Genomic DNA, 18,336 nt, shown 5'->3' with positions numbered 1-18,336 from the left:
CCCCTCTCCATAAAAATCTCCTTATTATTTTCTTTAACTCTTTGAAGAATTTTTCTGTCAGTTGTATTGGCAATGCCTGAAATAAGTATAGTATCCTTGGAAAAATGTTCATTTTAATACAGTTTATCCTTCCTATCAGTGTTAGTGGTAGCTCTTTCCAATGCTCTAAATCGTCCTGTAATTTTTTCATTAGTGGATTGTAATTGAGTTTATATAATTGGCCTAGATTTTTGTTTATTTGCACACCTAGGTATCTTATTGCCTGCGTTTGCCATCTGAATGGGGATTCCTCCTTAAATTTTGAGAAATCCGCGTTATTCATAGGCATTGCTTCACTTTTATTTACGTTTATCTTGTATCCCGACACTTCTCCATATTCCTTCAATTTCTTATATAGTTCTTTTATTGATAGTTCTGGTTCTGTTAAGTACACTATCACATCATCTGCAAACAGACTGATTTTATATTCCCTGTCTTTTATTTTTATTCCTTTTATATTATTATCTCTTCTTATCGATTCTGCTAGTGGTTCTATAGCTAGCGCAAACAATAATGGTGATAGTGGGCATCCCTGCCGCGTTGACCTGCTTAAGTTAAATTGCTTTGATACATGTCCATTTACTGTCACTTTCGCTAACGGTCCCTTATATAATGCTTTAATCCAATTAATATACTTCTCCGGTAAACTGAATTTTTGCAATACTTTGAACAAGTAGGAATTAAAGGAGTAGTTTAATGTGAAAAGGTTCAGTGAAGCAGGAAGCCAGTGATGACAAAAGCAGATTGGGAGTGGAGAAGATAAATGGATTGTATGTCAATTTTCAAAATTTCAGATATATCACAAAGATATTTGCACAAGGTAAGCTCTTTTTTAAAATGCACTGACTTATAACGACTGGCAACTAACTTGCAGCAAAACTAATTTTAGGGTTAAAATGCAATTTCCATAATCTCCACACAAGATTTAAATTAAAATGTAATATTTCAGCATCTCCCTTATTTTTGTGCATGGTCAAAATCTTTCAAATTTTGGTAAAGGAGCAGAAAAATGACATTTTCCTAGTTTGTCCCAATAAATCAAACCTCCCCTTGAATTGACCAGATAGCAACGGACATCCATAGCAGCTATCATTTGATCATTGTGGGAAGTTTCTTTGAAGATCAGTGATGAAAGCCCATTTAAACAAAATCCTGGCTGTGCTGTTGTGGGATATAATTATAGCAGCAAAAAGAAAACAAATGTTGCACTTCATTTGAGATTAGCATTCCTGTTGTTGACCTCAAAAGGTAAATGTGATCAAACCTTCGCTTTTGGCTTGTATCAACTGCTTTATTATTGGTAGTGGAAGTGTGCTTGAGTGAATTAAAGATGAAATCTTGAAGTGTGCACCTCCCCCTTAAATTCAAATTCCTAGACATGACCTTGTATCCATCTTTGTAATTTTGTATCCCCAGTATCCCTTATTGTATCCCTTATCCCTTAACACATACAGCCAACTAATGTCAAATCCATCTGACAAATGCAATTTTATTTGCATATTTAATATACATTTGAACTAACATATACACAATCCATTAGCTCTCAAAGTTGAATGTTCCATTTTATTTGACTGATGAAGCACTTCTGAATATACATATCTCAAAGCCTTAACCAGCAATGTTAAATCCTATAATACAGCATTTTTATGCACATTACCTGTAAATGATTTCATAGGATAGCAGCAGAATTCAAATATTTACACAAAGAATTTTGATATTTAATTGAATACTTACTGTACAAGATTCTACAAAAATCTGAGAATTTTACACATGGAAGTGGCTTTAAGCAGTAATGTCCAGCCGTATCTAGGCTATGGATGTAAGTATCAAATAGTTTTAAATTCTTTTTTGCTCCAAGAATTTTGGAGATCTAATCTTAATGCAAGATTAATTACATCCCTCGAGCATGAGATGGAGGTCATTTAACCTATAGTGTTTGTGATTCCTTGTAGAATAATCCCATTGGCTTCATACTCCTATTCTATCCCCAAAGTTCTCTTAACCATCTGTCCATTTTTTTTGCAAATTTCAATATTTATTTATACAGTTCCACAAAGTGACATTGAGTTTTATTTATACAGTAAAGCTTTCACCACATCCACATGTTCCTTTGATATTTGGGTTATTGAAAACAAATTCACTTGAGAGTTTTGATTCAATAAAATCCATCTCAGTTCCAAGCAGGGTTAACTGTGCTTTCTGATCAATGAACACACATACACCTGTAAAGAAAACAAAAATTAATGAATAAACTGTATGACACCGTGGATCAAACAAAATTTAATGTTTTCTTTTGTTAGAATAGTTATAAAACAACTAAAATTACAAAATGCACTTGTCCAAAGCCAGTATGCAAAAAGCAACTAAGCAACTCAATCTAAAGATGGCAGTAGAATTCCCCAAACTTGAAACTTCTCTTAGAACTATCAACCCCAACAAAAGATTACTTGTTCATTATTATCAGGGCAACAACACAGGACAAATTAAGCTAAAATAATATGTATAAGTGCACACCAAGCAAATGAAGAATTGTCTGTTTTAGATCAAGTTTAAAATATGGAATGTAACTCCACCACAAATTGTTGATATTCCATACCATCCTGATTAACTTCTTCATCAAATTTTCCTTTCTCTGTTGCATATTCTATCACATACGAGAGACCACTGCAGCCACGAGTGCGAACTCCCACCTTCAAACCCACCTGAAGAACAAAAAAAGGTCTGAACATATGAGGCAACTATCCAAATAAAATAAAGATTATCAGAACTACACATGGAATAGATGAATAGGTCTGGAAACAGAATGTGCAGTGGTCGAGATATGCATATAAAAGGAAGGCTTGCAATTATACATGTTCAGTGCCAAAAGCTGTAGAAAACACATCTTCTTAATATCTCAAAAGTTATCTCATTTCATCATGAGACTTCTTTTTCAATTTGACTTTTCCAATGCCAAACCCAACTGTTGACTTTTCTTTTGACCCAAGACCTCTACATTCAGTTGAGTGGCCTATCAAATATTGTTGACAATTCAGGGTACTGATACTTCTTAATTCAAATTGTTTCAGGGCATTGAAAATGTTTCAACTTTGACTTACTGAAATTGTTGTAGATTCTGAGTAAATGATAAGGTTGTGCAAAATGAACTATAATATCTTAAATGTTGATATTTTAAGTTATACAGTAAAAGTTGGAAATTATGCTTTGTGTCCACCTTTTTGAAATATTTGCAACCAATTTAGTTCTAGTTGGAAGTACCAACACTCTTGAAATTTAGAAACTGTTTTTATTAGTTTAAAGACAGCAGCCTCTGAAATCCCAATGACAATAATTAAATAAACTATATTTAGTAACGTTGTGGAGGAGGATAAATATTGGCCAGAAACTATAATTTTCCTCATTATTTTGAAAATAATGCCTCAGGGATTTTTAAGTCTACCTGAAAAAGATGACATGGTTCAAGTTAACATCTAAAAGAATGCACTTCCAATATGCACCTGTCCGTTAAATCTGGTACAGGAGAGACAGTTGCAATTTTTGTGTTCCAGTCTCCGGAGTGAAATTTGAACACAACTTTCTGACCCATTTTTAGTATTATGACATGAAAGTTGACAGTTTGTAGTTTACCATTTATTTTTGACATTTTAATTTCCTGGTTCACACTTGCAACAGCATCCTTAAGTAATTAACCGCTTGTTAATCTTTCATGGAATTAAACTCTTAATTGAAATAGGGTTCAAGTTTGTATCAAGTATTGACAGTAAATAAATCTCCAGGCTGCTGACAAAAGGAAAGTCTTGTAATTTTATAATCATCACTTTTACATGAATGTTGCCAGCAATGGGAAAGGCAACCCACTGAGGTTCCTCCTAATTCATGAAAACATACGACTCCAAAGGAATTGTTTGATGCATCTTATGCAAGTAATAAATCGGGTAGGCAGAATGAATTTACTCAGCCCAACAGTTAAGATTGAGCTAACTTTATATAATGTATGATCAAACAAAATAGTTGGATGGATGAAGAACTACAAATGCTGTGTTTAAAAGAAACCAAAAAATAACCCTATTTCACAATACCAGTAGCCCTTTTGCTTATTGGATATGGATTTTTTTTAAAAAAAAGCTTCTCTGTAACCAGACAGAAAATATCAGTTACAATCCAGTCCTTGATGGACTGTAATAAACGAGATCAATAATACAACATGGTGCTCTTCAACAGCTGGCCAGCTGAGACTAGAAAAGTAAGACCTCCTTACCTTTACAATCTCACCTGCACTAATACAGCATCCACTCCTCCACAAAGGGAGTTATAGTTAACATTCATCATTCACAGTCCTGGTAGCAAACCAGATACTTGCTATTTTCAAAATTTAGACATACAGCATAGTCACAGGCCCTTCTGGCCCATGAGCCTGTGCTGCTCAATTAACCTATAACCCCCCCCCCTGGCCCTGACATTTTGAAGAGTGGGAGGAAACCAAAACCATGCAGACACAGGGAGAACTTACAGACAGCGCTGGATTTGAACCCAGGTTATTGGTGCTGTAATAGCATTGCACTCAATGCGCTGTGGTGTTTGGGATACCAAATCATATGATAAATTGCACTTTTACTTACACATTCTGGTCTCTCTTGAAGAAGATTTTTAATTCTATTTACAGCCGATGAAGTCTGAAAATGAAAAAAAATAAATGCACAGGATTAAATGTTGAAGATTAGGTAGGTTAGATAATCGCTTTCCAATTTTTTTTATTGTGTGTGTATTATACACACATGGGACATACATTGAAGTTATGATTAAACATTTGTTTCATTAATTTATGAACAAACTATTTCCTTCCTGTAATAAGGCAAGCAGAACTGAATTGTGGCCTAACCAGAGTTTTATAGAGCTGTAACATTACACTTAACACTCCACAATTGCTTTACGTATTTTATTTTTTTGCTTTAAAATCAAACTAATAAATATATTTTTTTTAAATGACACACAACTTGGAAGGGAGCCTGTGAATGAAGATGGTGCCCTAACTCCTGCTGTGCTCATCTTTCAAGGTGGTGGTGCTTGAAGACTGGGGAGGTACCGTCAGAGCAGTTAAGACAAGTATCTACAGCACATTTTAAGTTTTAAAAAGCTGTAACATTACCTCACGGTTCTTGAATTTAACACCACCCCCCCACTAATGAAGGCCAAATATGCCCTTTCAACCACCTGGACCCCAAGATCCCTCTGCTCCTGCACTGTTCAGAATCCTGCCCCCTTCCAAAACACTAAAGTCCACAGACACGGTAGCAGAACTAAAAATAACGAACGCATCGGTCTTACCAACACCATTGCGGCTCTGGTCGGCAGTCGGAGTCTCCGAGCGCTCACTGCCTTCACGCTCGCTCTCACAGCGGTCGCCATGTTGCCCCTCCTGCCGCGCCAGTAAGGCGGCCTCTCATTGGCCGGCCTTCGGCCAATCGCAGTCCACTTTGCGGCTCCGCTCCCCAGGCCGGGGGGCGTTGAATGGCGCCTCGGGAGTTTGGCCCCGGCGGGGTTCTTGTCCATTGATGTGGAAGTGGACCCTCCGACCCGGCTCTCCAGCAGTTGGCGGCTCTAAATCGCCGTCCACACCAAACGTGGCCAGGAGGCCTGATGGGAGAGAGGGACGTGGCAGTGAAACCCAGCAGGTCAAGCAGCCCACTTGAAACAGCCAAGAGAAAGATGCATAGCCCACGTATCGGGCTTGAGCCCCTCATCAAGATTACCCCTAAAAGAGGAACTGGGATCTCCGGTCCTCAAGCGCCAAACCCACAGCCAGACACATCAGGCCCTTTCAGGTGCATTCTCCGGCAGGAATGCGCCTGCAGAAGTGGATTCAGACCCGTGGAATTGCCTTTCAGGTGGCCACCGCCTTGCTTTTAGCGCTGCCACCTGAAAGGGACCGCTGCACGGGAGGCGCCTTGGAGCACACTCCGGCTCCTGTCCCTGCGGGCTGTCAGCCCTGACGTCCCGCACCGGGGGGCTGTTAATCATCTCCTTAGCAGCCACTTTCAGGTGGCTGCATTCAGGTGCTTGGGGGGACCTGAGTGCTCCGGCGATTATCCCTCCCGGAGGAGGGTTACGAAGTGCGCCTCGTGGGTGCCTTCTGCTCTTTCAGGTGGCCTCCTGACAGCTGCATAGGGGTATAATATGCGGCTTTACATCAGGGTATTTTGGCCACCTGAAAGTGCCTGTACAGACAATATGGTGCAGGATAAATATTTTATATAGAAATAAATAAATATTGTACAAATGAGAGTCTTCGATGGTTAGTGTGAGCAGTTCCTTCGGTCATTCAGCATTCTCATTGCCCGTGGGAAGAAGCTGTTCCTCAGCCTGGTGGTGCTGGCTCTGATCCTCCTCTATCTCTTCCCCGATGCTGTGTGCAAGGTTGTAGGGGTCCTCAATGATTTTGTGAGCCTTCTTCAGACAATGATCCTGGTAGATCATGTCGATAGGGAGTGTGGGAATGACTCCAGTGACCCTCCCTGCCACTCTTAGGGTCCTATGGATTGACCTCCGATCCATTTCTTTGCAGCAACTGTACCACGCTGTGATGCAGCCGGCCAGGACACACTCGATAGAACTCCTTGAAGGAGTCTGAATTCAGCATTCATTATTTGAGGATTTAAAATAGGTAAGATTGTTTAGAATGGCGATTTGAGGCATATCCAAAAAGCAAAGCCGCACATTATTGTAATAATTCAATTGAATCTTAATTAATGTTCTTCTTTATGTTCTTTTGAACTCAAGCGATTAATACTGGCTCCATTTTTTAATGCTTTATTTAACTATTATAGAAGGGGAATAAATATGCTGTAGATAAAAACTTAAGTCATCAATCATAGTTCAGTCTTTGGAAGAACATATCCTAGCTATTCATTTAAGAAAATGAGTACTCTCTAAGGTACACATTTTGGGTACCAGAAAAATGGAAACAGATTAATATATGCCTACATTGAAAAACAAAAATATGTTCCAACAAATGAATCAGTCCCCTAAAAATAATTGTATTGATCATTTGTATGTGTATTAACCAAACAGGTTTGCGAAAATGCATTTTGTGTACACTTCACCGAACTTTATGAAGAAATGATATTGTACCAGATTCTGCAATTTGTTACATATTGAGCAGATTAAGTAGAATCCACATGGACTTAGGAAAGAGAAATCATGTTTGTCTCATCTATTGGTGTTCTCTTGTATTCATGGGGAAAACCAGTGTGAGTTTAGTAGGGTTTGTAGAAACTTTTGATAAGATCCTATGAGGTAGTTAGTAATCAGAGTTAGAATATGTAGGCTTGGGGCAATAGATTGAGAGTTGATTAACATATACAGAAAAGGTAGGAAACATAACATTTCAGTTATGTTTCAGATCCTGATGGTATTGAAAGCCAGATCATTAAATATATTTAAGGTGGAAATGTTAAATATTTGAAAGATCAAGGAATTGAGAGTCGTGGGGAACTGGCGCAGAAGAGTAGCTGAGGCCAACACCGATTGGACATGGAGCCAAGTGGCTGACTCCTGCTCTTATTTTTTTAAAAGTTTTGTCAAAATAGGGAAGGAAAAAAATGAAACTTAGTGAACTGTTGGGAAGGAGCGGGGTGGGGTGGGGAGGAATGTCTCAGATGTTGTAAAAATTGGGGATAAACAAGAGGCAAGGTTATCTGGTCATTTTGTGAATGGGAGTAGATAGAGGGTGAAGAGCGCAGGCTTTTCCCATGCATGTTGTTATTTCAGGAGGATGAAGAGAAAGTTTGATTGTTGGTTCAACCAGTGGGACATCTCTGCACTCGCACTGTAACCGTGAAGACATTGAATTGTTGAAGCAATTAGCTATTTCACTATTGTCCTTTCCGGAAAGAAATCTTACCTGGCCTGGCTTATGTGAACCTCAACTGGCACCTCAGTTCGGGGCAATTAGGAATGATAATAAAGTTTTCCATTACCAAGAATGCTCATATCTTATAAATAAAGGAATAAAATCAAAATAAATAATTTCATGCAAAGAATGGTTTGTTGAAACATGCTGCCTAAACTTTGAGATAAAGTACAGCTCTTCAGGTAAGGTAGAGAATGACTTTTAGCACACATGAAACCCAGAACCACAGGATTCAATGAATGGAAAAAAAAAATCAAATAATTAAATACTATATAGCATGTAGTTTATGATGCATTCATTTATATCACTCATCCTAAATTTACTTTTTTAGTATATGGCTCAATGATAACTTCCCTTCCTGGAATATGGATGTCTCTCCAGTATCTGTGGGATGGTTTTGTTATATATTTCCATCTCTATTGGGCTACAAGATCACAAAGTATTCTTTATATTCTGTTCCATTTACCACACAGCAGGGAAGGTAGAATGCCTTTAAAGCAGTGCTGACTTTGTCGCTTAACTACTGAAACTCATTGCCCTTTTTAATGATGCCATATCAAGGTCACTATCTAAGACATTTACTGAGATGCACCTTAAAAAGAGGAATTCATTGCAATATAAAACAATATTAGCATTGGTGCTCTCTGGTTAATAAGGGATTACTTAAGGTGTTATGTGAGTGGGAGAAAAAGGGTTGAGAACCATTGATTAATGTGAAAAGAAATCACAGTTGGCATAAAACTGCATGTTGTATCTTGTAGAGTAACTTTCTTTACACTTTGTCATTATGAATTAAAGTATCCCAAAACTGTAAATATCTGACAAGTTTCTTAATATTGTAAACAAAGGCAAATCTATAATCGATAAAAATAACATTCCTTCTTCCTGTACAGACAGTCCCAGATTAAGATCACCCAGCATATGGATATCCTCTATGTATGAGTTCCCTTAATGTTATTAAATGCAGAAATCTAACGTGAACAGATATTTGTTCCTATGAATGAATGAACTACTGTAGTTTCCTCTCCCCACTTTCAATATTTGTTCTTTCTCATCATTTTCATGAGCTTTTAATTCCATTCATTACAATATTGTGGTGGAATGATCAACATATATTGTGATTTTTGGGAGGGCCTGTATTGACATATTATCTTCTTGAAGTCTGTTGTTTGCTTTCAACTGATTACTTGTAAACATTGGCATTTGCCCTGAAAACTAAGCTGGGAACCCAAGAACATTTGTCATAATATTGAATTGTGAAGATAAGCCAAACACTTCCCTTCGTTCTGAAATATAATCATTTGGTCCAACTCACCTTTCTGTCCCTTAGTTTTGGAAGACATTGAATAACTTAATTGTTCTTTCTTCCTTCTAAATAAATTCTGAATTGGAATCTTTAGGTACATAGTGTCTCACCAGTGCAATATCTATCTTTTTAACTAAATGAAACGTTTGAATGTTAAATTCTTTGAAATACCCTGAGGATAGGAAAAGCTTTATATTAATGCAAATGTTTCTACTTTCACTACACTTTCATAACTGATGTTACCGGAAATTGCTGAGCTCACAAACTCAGCATTCACAGTGATCACTGTAAGATCAACTAACTGTGCTCACAGAGGATCTGTCCTGGAGCCTCCATGTTGATCCAGTCATGAAGAAGGCTCGCCAGCGGCTGTAGTTTGTGAGGTGCTTTGAGGAAATTCGGTATGTCATCAAAGTCTATTGAAAACTTCTACAGGTGTACCATGATGAGCATTCTGGCTGGTTGCATCACTGTCTGATATGGAGCTGCCAACACTCAGGACAAGAAAAAACTCCAGAGGGTTGTTAACTTGGACTGCAACATCATGGGCACCACTCTTCACTCCATCGATGACATCTACAAGAGGCGGTGTCTTAAGAAAGGAGCCTCCATCCTCAAGGACCCCTGCCACCCAGGCCATGCCCTCTTCATTCTGCTACCATCGGGAAAAAGGTACAGGAGCCCTAAGATGAGCACTCAATGGCACAAGGACAGCTTCTTCCCCACTGCCATCAGATTCCTGAATGATCAATGAACCATAGACACTACCTCACTTTGACTTTCTCTGCACTATTTTTATTTATTTTTGTAAGGTGGTTTATATAAATACTTTCACTGTGGTGCTGCTCCAAAGCCACGAATTTCATGACTTGTTCACAACAATAAATTCTGATTCTCACATGTTAAAATAAGGTACAGCGGTGCAGCCAGTATAGTTTGTGTTCAATCCTGGCCTCTAATTCTGTCTGTGTGAAGTTCTCCTGGTGACTGTATGAGTTTCCCCTGGGTGCATGGATTTCCTTCTAGATCTCAAAAGTGCATGGGTTAATTGGCCACTGTAAATTGCCTCTGGTGTGAGATGAGATTTTATTGACATACTTATAATTACAATGTGCAAATGTACTGAAGTTCTTGCTGCAGCTACACAGGTATGTAAAATGCAATAATAAACAAGTACACAATAAATCACGAGAAATTAAAAGCAAATATAAAATAATAGATATGTATTCACAGTTGCAGCTACTGCAAAAAAAGTGATACTTCAATAGTGCAGATGGATTGCTGGAGTATTGTTTTGGTTAGAATAGCTGTGGGAAGAATAGCTGTGGGGGGGGGGGGAAGAAAAACAACTTATTGAACTTAGATTTCAGGTTTCCCTATCTTTTGTTTGAAGGTATCAGTGAAAAGAGCATAAGCAGGGTGATGGGAAAGCAGACGTCTTCAAAGGATGGGAAGTTGCTGCGCAGGACTACCAGATTTACCGCTTTCTCTGTTTCTGGGCACTCAAGATGACCGAATGTGGAAGCTGATGGAGTGGAAGGTGAGGTTACAAGAAAGTTTCCCCCCCCCCCCCCCCACCCTGTTGCCCCAGGTGGGAAGTGAGGTTACAAAGCATCAAGAGGGAAAAAAGTAAAGAGCAAAACAAAAAGTGGAAATTGCATATGTGATTTGAGCAGATAAAACTGCATCTCCATGAAAAAGCGAAACACGTTGAAATAAACTATTTTTTTCTAGAACATACAGCTTGGATGACCTGTTGACATGTTTGGAGATACTTCGTGAGGACTGGCAGGCAGCTTGTAAATTTCACTAGGATTTTTAAAAAGTGCCATAATTGTAAAATAAGAACCGGGAAATAGCCACAAAGAGGTGGGGGTGGGGGTGGGGGTAGTGGGGTGGGGGTGGGGGTGAACACATTGACGCAGAGACCAGCATTTAAAACATCTGGTGTTTTAGTCTCGGCATAGGGAAGTTATGGACACATCCCTTTAATTGCACGTTTCCTTTAATTGGGCAGCTCAAAGCCCCAACCTGAACAGCTTAATCCCCGGAAATGATTAAAACTAGTTCCGCGAGCAGCGCTGAAGCCTGAGTTGCGATCGTAAAGGCGTCCGACGAACTTGTGAATTTCGTCGCATCTCGAACGCCGGCCGCTGCCGGGCGCAGGGGCAGGGGGCTCGGCGTTGCGGTCGCCGCACACATGGACGTGGCGTACGTCTGCGAATGGGACAAGCGGCCGAAGAGCAATTACTGCCCCTCCGTCCCCTTAGTGTGCGCTTGGTCCTGCAGGAACCTGGTTGCCTTCACCACCGACCTCAAGAACGAGGAGGAGCAAGGTGGGTGCACCCCCCCCCCCCCGGAATTGCCTAATGTTTGCATTGCCCCAGCTCCGCACCCTGGGCTACTGTAACTTGCCTGGGCGATGTGGCCCCGGTGCACTTTTCAAAATTGCCCCAGCTTGTGTGTCTTGGAAACGTCAAGCTTTCAAACAAATATTGATATTAATTGGGTATCGTTAATGAATAGGAGGATTTGCAGTTTCAAGTGGACAAGTCCACCCGGCAAAACCCCATTCTCCAGTGGTCCGTGGAAACCAGGCAGACGCACAACCAGACATTCAAGATTCAATTTATTGTCAGTGTAATAAAACAGGGTCATGCTACATGAAATTGCTCTCTGCAGAAATTACCTGAAACGTCTCTTACTGTCCGAGAAAGAGAAGCAAAAGAGAGACCCCCCCCCCCCCCCAAGAGTCTCCAAGTGTTTGTAGATTTGCCTCCGCAGCCACACGGAGTCCAGTCCAAACCACTGGCAACCCGAGCTCCAGATTTGAACCTCTGACGTGGCCAGGAACCCTTCTGTTCCTTTGATGCCCCCCTCGCATCCTAGTTCTGATATCTGGTACCCCTTCAGCCAGTATCGAGGCAACCTCCAGCGGTCCACGGTCCTGCATGAGTCTTCCAACACCAGTCTCCAGCAGCCCACGGCCTCTGAGTCGACAGAATCCCACTGCATATGTTTGTCTTTCAGATGCAGAACCCTACCTCACTGGTCCGCCTGGTGGTTACTACCCTCTGGGTTGGGGTGGGGTAGACCCCAGTGATCCTTTCTGGCACTCTTATGGTCCTGTGGATTGACCTCCGATCCATTTCTCTGGAACAATCATACCACACTGATGCAGCTGGCCAGGATGGCTCTCAATAGAGTTCCTGTAGAAGTTTGTACATAATGGTGGCCAATAGCCTTGCTGTTTCAGTCTTCTCAGGAAGTGGCGTCGTTATTGCGCCTTCCTGACAAATGAGGGGATGTTGTGTCCATTCCAAGGAACTTTGTGTTCACTTAACTTTCAAATTCAGCTCCTAAGTACATGACAAAATCTAGCTTAGTACTAAGTGGTGTCACTGATACTTTTTAAAAGATGAACTGATTACACTCCCTATCTTTCCAGAAAAAATGGATCTTCGATCAGATTGAGAGGTGGAGAGGGGAAGGAGAAATGCATCAAGTCTGCAAGATGTGACTTTAAACTTTGTCATGTTTCGTTGGTGTTCCTATTAAACAGTGATAAAATGAAATAACCAAAATGAGTAATATTGAGCTTAATAGTAAGTGGATAAATTAATTAGTTGAAAGCTATATATCAAATGAAGAGAATTATCAAAAAAAAGTTGCTGAATATATTGTGATATTTGATGGGGTTAGCAGGCCCTATAATATGTTGTCAGCTGCTGGAGTTTGCATCTCACTAAGATCCCAAACAGCCTCTTTTGTAAAGCATCAGTTTTTGATTGATTTTGTGGTTCATGGCAGAAGGGAGAGTTACCTGAACAGTCTGATTCAGGAGGCCATCATAGCAGGTAGCATTCTGGATCTAGAGACAGAAGAGTTTTTCTGTGCATTGTATAATTATGGGGATTTGGGATATAGCAAGTTAGGAGCTTTAGCCTTTGTCCAATTTATGTTAACAAAGATTTTAGGAAGAGTTGGCAATCTGGCCACAACACCAGGATACAGGAGATCATTCAAGTGGGAGACGTGAAGGGAAATGCAAGACAAATAAAGGCAATTTCTTTGGGCGATAGTTCTCAGCAGCCATTACAAGCAGTCAAGAACCTACATTGCCTGCTTGGGTTAATGACATCTCCACAACACTGGAAGGAATTGGATAAAGTTGTGGGAGTTCAGTGAGGAGCTGCTGACGTGGTAGAATGAGGAACAAAGTTCGATAGCAAGATTGAATTAAAGTTTGTAAGGAGATGGGGATGAAATATGCAAGTATAGAACCTGAAAGGTAACCTAGGAATTGATACCTGAGTCGCATGTAAATTGGCACCAAAAGTTTGGGAAAGGAGCCATTCCATTGTCAAGGGCTATATTTAAATAATTTTGGAACCAGTTTTTCAGCAAAATGGATATTGACCCACAGATGAGTCTTTAAACTAATCAAATGAGAGCAGTATTCACATGAGGGTTAATGTATTATATTTATCACATGCAAGGAATGCCCATTTGTTTTTCTTACAGAACTTACTTATATGATTCACATTTTGGATACTGAACATCCTTGGGATGTGTACTCCATTAACTCTGGACACTATGAAATAATTACCTCTCTGGAATGGGACCAATCTGGTAAGCATTTGTTAACGTGTAGGAGTTTCAAACGGGAATATAAATTGTTAAGGGAGGTAATAATCTGGTTATCTTTCATTCATTTCTGGGTCTCTCTGAAAGTGATACTTTTTCTGAGATACTCAAGATGTAAAGGGAATATTCCAGTGACGTGTCGTATGTAGTAAAACACGAAAGTCTGCAGACGCTGTGATGTAAGTAAAAACATAATGCTGGAGAAACTCAGCAGGTCAAACAGCGTACTTTATACAACAAAGATAACCAACGTTTCGGGCTTGAGCCCTTCATTAAGGTATGAACAAAATGTAGGCAGGGGCCTAAATAAAATGGTGGGTGGGGAGGGGCACAGTCCCACAGGCAAGAGGTAATAGGTGGATAGCACAACAGCAAATGGGGAGGAGGGATTGAGGAAGGGAGACAAAGGGATGGGGAAGAAAGGGATTGTCTAGCAGAAACTGGAGAAGTTGATGTTAATTACCTCTGTTTAGAGAGGGCACAGACAAAATATTAAGTGTTGCTCCTCCAATTTACTGGTGGCCTTGGTCTGGCAGTGCATGTCTGCACGGGAGTGGAGTGCAGAATTGAAAAGATTGGCCATTGGGCGATCCCGGTCATTGATACAGACAAAGCAAAGCTTTCTCCTAGTCTGTGTCCAATCTCTCTGATGGCCAAAATGGGAGTACCGGATGCAGTAGATGCCTCCCTCAGATTCACAAATGAAGTGTTCCTTCAATTTGAAAGGACTGTTTGAGGCCCAGAATGGTGCTGTGAGAGGTTGTGAACACGTGTGGTACTTCCTGCAGTCATGGGAAGGTGCCAAGTGGGTGATTTGTGGAAAGGGATGAGTGGACGAGGGAGTCGTGGAGCAGTCCCTACAGAAGGAAGAGAGGGGAGGAGAAGGAAAGATGTGACTGATGGTGGGATCACAAAGGTGACAGAAGTTGCAGAGGACAATGTGTTCAATGGTGGGGTGGTTGGTGAGGACAAGGGTAATCCAGTTTTTTATTGCAACTGGAGACAGGGGGCCAGGGCAGATTGCAGGAAATGGAGGAGATGCAGGTATGACTGAGTTGATGGTGGTGGAGGGGAAGCCATGTTTTTGGAATAAGGAGGCCATCTCAGATGATCTAGTCTGGAAGACCTCAACTTGGGAGCAGATACAATAGATACAGAGGAATTAAGAGAAAGGAATAGATTCCTCACGGGATTGGTTGTTAAGAAGTGTAGTCAAAGTAGTTGTGGGAGCTGATAGGTTCGTTTTTTAAAAAAAAAAGTCTAAAGAAAATTTGTCTTCCAAGATGGAGACAGAAAGCTCAAGAAAGGGGTGAATGTTGCTGTAGATGGACCAAGTGTATTTGATGTCAGGGTGAAAGTTAGCAGCAAAGTGAATAAAGTTGATGAGCTCTTTGTGGGTGCATGAGGCAGCACCAACGTAGTCGTTGATGTAGCGGAGGTCGAGTTGACGGATCTTGCCTATGTAGGCTTGTAACATGGATTGCTCCACAAAGCCCACAAACGGGTAGGCAAAGCTGGGGCCCATGCGAGTCACCATGGCTTGGAGAAAGTGGGATAAGTCAAAGGAAGGTGAGAAAAAGTTCTGCCAGCCAGAGGAGAGTGGTGGTGGAGGGGGACTGTTTTGGTCTGTTTTTAAGAAAGAAATGAAGGGCTTTGAGATCTTCTGTATGGGGGATGGAGGGGTGCAAAAATTGGATGTCCGTAATAAAAATGAGGCAGTTATGTTCAGGGAATTGGAAGTTATTGAAGCAATAGAGGCATGTGAGGTATCGCAGATGTAAATAGGGAAGGACTGGACCAGCGGAGAAAAAATTGAGTTGAGGTAAGTTTATTCTAGTTCAGAGGGGCAGGAGCATGCGGAAACAATGGGTCTATCTGGATAATTGGGTTTGTGCATCTTGGTAAGGAGGTAGAACCAGGCAGTGTGGGGATGGGAGACAGAGGTTGGAGGCAGTGGAAGGGAGATGACCAGAAATGATGAAGGAGATGGTGGTTTGATGTTCTTTGGTGAGGTCCTGTTGAAAGAGCAAGTAAGAGGAAGTAACAGTCTGAGAGTTGTTGCTTGGCCTTGGTCAGTGTGCCAGATCATAACATCATATCCTGTCTGTGGGTTTGATAGTGAGATTGGGATTTGTGCAGAGAGAATGGAGCGCAGAGCATTCATAGGGGGTGAGATTAGAATAAGAGAGGGAGTGATGATGTTGAGACAGTGTATGTCTTGATGGCAATTGGAAATGTAAAGATCCAGAGTGTGCAGCTGGCCAGGATGAGGTGTCCAAGAGAGGAAGAAGGTTAAAACGAGAGAACGTGTCTTCAGTGGGGGGGTGGAGAATCCTGGATGTGGAAGCGGTCACCGAGACAGAGGCGACGGAAGAAGAGTTTGACATCGTGACATGCATGGAACTCATTGAGGTGTGAGCAAAGGGGAGGACTAAACTGAGGACAGAGCATTCTGTGTCTGAAAAGGGAAGGTCAAAGGCAATGGTAAAGGCCAAGCAGGAGTCAAAGAGTGGGAGTCAATGTGATGGAGTGTTCAGTGGATGAGGGTGAAAGGGATCAGTGAGGGGGGGGATGGGGAGTGAAGAGTTGAGGAAGTCAGATGGGAGAGTGGAGGTGGGAGGTCAGAGGGGGAGGTGGAGGGCTGGGGATGTTGGAAGGGGATCACAATTGATGGTGGGGGGAAATGAGAGGATCTGAGGTTTGGGGTGGGAAGAAAAGGGTAGCTCAAAGGAGGAGATGGGGGTTGAGTAGAGAGAAGTGTGAGGGGATAGAAAGTGCAAGTGGTGGAATGCCTGTGGGATCCAGCAAGGTGGCTTACTTGTGGAGGCTGAGGTTGGTGTGGAAACTGGCAAGGGAGTTGACGTGAACAGGGTGGTCAGGATCATGGTAGGTATCTGCTTTGTTGGAGGGATCTTGTGCTTTGGTTTGTGGGTGGCCAGAGCCGGGTTGGAAATCTGCATTGAAGGGATCAGAAGCTCTGGCCTGCAGGCAGCTGGGGGTGACAAGGTGAGAGCACGTGACTGAAGAGTCATGTTTTTGACATGTTGCATGTGTTGAAGTCTTTAAACGTTTTATGAGGAGCATGGCTGAATTTTGCTGCAAAGTCCAAAGAGGAATTTTTTTTTTCCATTCTCCCCTTGTCTGTTACTTTTTACAGTAGTAATTATGTTCTTATATTTCCTTTAGGTTTTTCTTTTGGAATGATGCAGGCACAACTAATCCGCTAACTAGGAGATGAGATTTTCAAAAATAACTGGGAATGAACCTGTATAATCTTGAAGTGAAATATCTTCTAAAATTAAATTTTAATCCATCTGTTTCTTTGTAAGGTTCCCGGTTGTTATCGGCCGATGCTGATGGTCAGGTGAAATGTTGGAGTATGACTGATCATTTGGTAAATAGCTGGGACAGCATAGTTGGGAGCTCAGTGGATGGAGACCCCATTGTAGCCTTGTCATGGCTGCACAATGGTGTCAAGTTGGCCTTGCACGTCGAAAAGGTTTGTGTTGTAATCAAAAACAAGTAAACTATTGCCTGTCAATAATTAAATATGTTAAAAATTTAAAATTCACACTTTCTCCCTCACAGTAGGATAGAACTTTTTTGTAATCCATGCTGATGAATAGTATTTGCATTCAATTAAGGCGGCCCAGGTCTGTTTCCTCCGTTCTGATTTTAAATTGGACATAGTGATTCAAATTGATATATGCTCATTTGGTTACACAATGATCCAGGAAACTGACTCGTGACAAAATAAAATTTAAGCACATTAAAGTTTGGAATGTATTGATGGTATGTGGCTTTATTTGATTTTCAAAGCTGGATTTGCCAAATTTGCCTGTGAGTTCCAAGTATATATACACTTGAAGGGAATTCGTTTGGACAGAGCTGCTGCCTCACAGCTCAAAAGTCTTGGGTTCATTCCTGTCCTTGGATGCCATCTGTGTGCAATTTGCATGTTCTTTGTGATCCTGGGTGCTCTGGTTTCCTTCGATATCCCAAAAATGTGTGGGTTGGTGAGTTAATTGGCCATTGGAATTGCCGTAACATGTAGATGAGGGGTTGAATCTGTGGGAAGTTCATGGAAATGTGGGAACAGTATAATGGGTTAAGGAAGGATTAGTGTAAACATGGGTTCTTGATGGCTGTGATGGATTGAGTGGGCCATGCTGTACACAGTTTAAATTCTAAAATGTGAACTTTTTAAAATCATTCTAGAAGTAAATAGATTTGGAATAAATATAAACAGAAAAGATACAGGCTTATTTTTTAATTTCAAACTAAGTGTAAATCTTAAAACAGCCAATAAAATAGGCGAGTTAATTTTTTTGGATTGTATTCCATCTGATGGTGTGCTTTAGCTTTGAGCAAAGCTTATTTGATCTACCCAGATTTTCTGGACTATTTTTACAGCTTTTATGCTTGATCCAATTCA

The 18,336-nt window shown here is 40.9% G+C and overlaps 2 protein-coding genes across 7 annotated transcripts in view; one reads left to right on the top strand and one right to left on the bottom strand.

The window, feature by feature from the left end:
- Window positions 1-1,582: 1,582 nt before the first annotated feature.
- On the bottom strand, window positions 1,583-5,604 carry LOC138758698 (iron-sulfur cluster assembly 1 homolog, mitochondrial-like). The gene is made up of 4 exons (XM_069928021.1): window positions 5,365-5,604; window positions 4,659-4,712; window positions 2,636-2,741; window positions 1,583-2,261 (listed from the first exon to the last, which is right to left on the bottom strand). The coding sequence occupies exons 1-4, from the start codon at window positions 5,587-5,589 to the stop codon at window positions 2,113-2,115; spliced, it is 534 nt and encodes a 177-aa protein (XP_069784122.1). The 5' UTR covers window positions 5,590-5,604; the 3' UTR covers window positions 1,583-2,112.
- Window positions 5,510-18,336, top strand: part of med16 (mediator complex subunit 16) — a 47,702-nt gene continuing 34,875 nt past the window's right edge. The window contains exons 1-6 of one of the 6 annotated variants that reach the window (XM_069927997.1): window positions 5,510-5,711; window positions 6,602-6,700; window positions 10,648-10,794; window positions 11,272-11,590; window positions 13,779-13,886; window positions 17,231-17,400. In XM_069927997.1, coding sequence (XP_069784098.1) covers window positions 11,455-11,590; window positions 13,779-13,886; window positions 17,231-17,400 — 414 coding nt within the window. In that variant the 5' untranslated portion in view covers window positions 5,510-5,711; window positions 6,602-6,700; window positions 10,648-10,794; window positions 11,272-11,454. Of the gene's footprint in view, window positions 5,862-6,601; window positions 6,701-10,647; window positions 10,795-11,271; window positions 11,591-12,702; window positions 12,860-13,778; window positions 13,887-17,230; window positions 17,401-18,336 lie in introns of all 6 variants that reach the window. The other 5 variants (XM_069927995.1, XM_069927992.1, XM_069927993.1 and 2 more) reach the window with 5 other exon arrangements.

The sequence above is a fragment of the Narcine bancroftii genome, chromosome 3, assembly GCF_036971445.1.
Source record: "Narcine bancroftii isolate sNarBan1 chromosome 3, sNarBan1.hap1, whole genome shotgun sequence".
NCBI classification, from domain to species: domain Eukaryota; kingdom Metazoa; phylum Chordata; class Chondrichthyes; order Torpediniformes; family Narcinidae; genus Narcine; species Narcine bancroftii.
This window is presented reverse-complemented; position numbering and strand designations above follow the sequence as displayed.

Coding starts and splice junctions, on each gene's coding strand:
- LOC138758698 (XM_069928021.1), bottom strand. CDS start 5,589: ATGGACAAGAACCCCGCCGGGGCCAAACTCCCGAGGCGCCATTCAACG. Junction 4,713..5,364: donor CCAGAGCCGCAATGGTGTTG/GTAAGACCGATG, acceptor TTTCATTTTCAG/ACTTCATCGGCTGTAAATAG. Junction 2,742..4,658: donor TTCAAGAGAGACCAGAATGT/GTAAGTAAAAGT, acceptor TTTGTTCTTCAG/GTGGGTTTGAAGGTGGGAGT.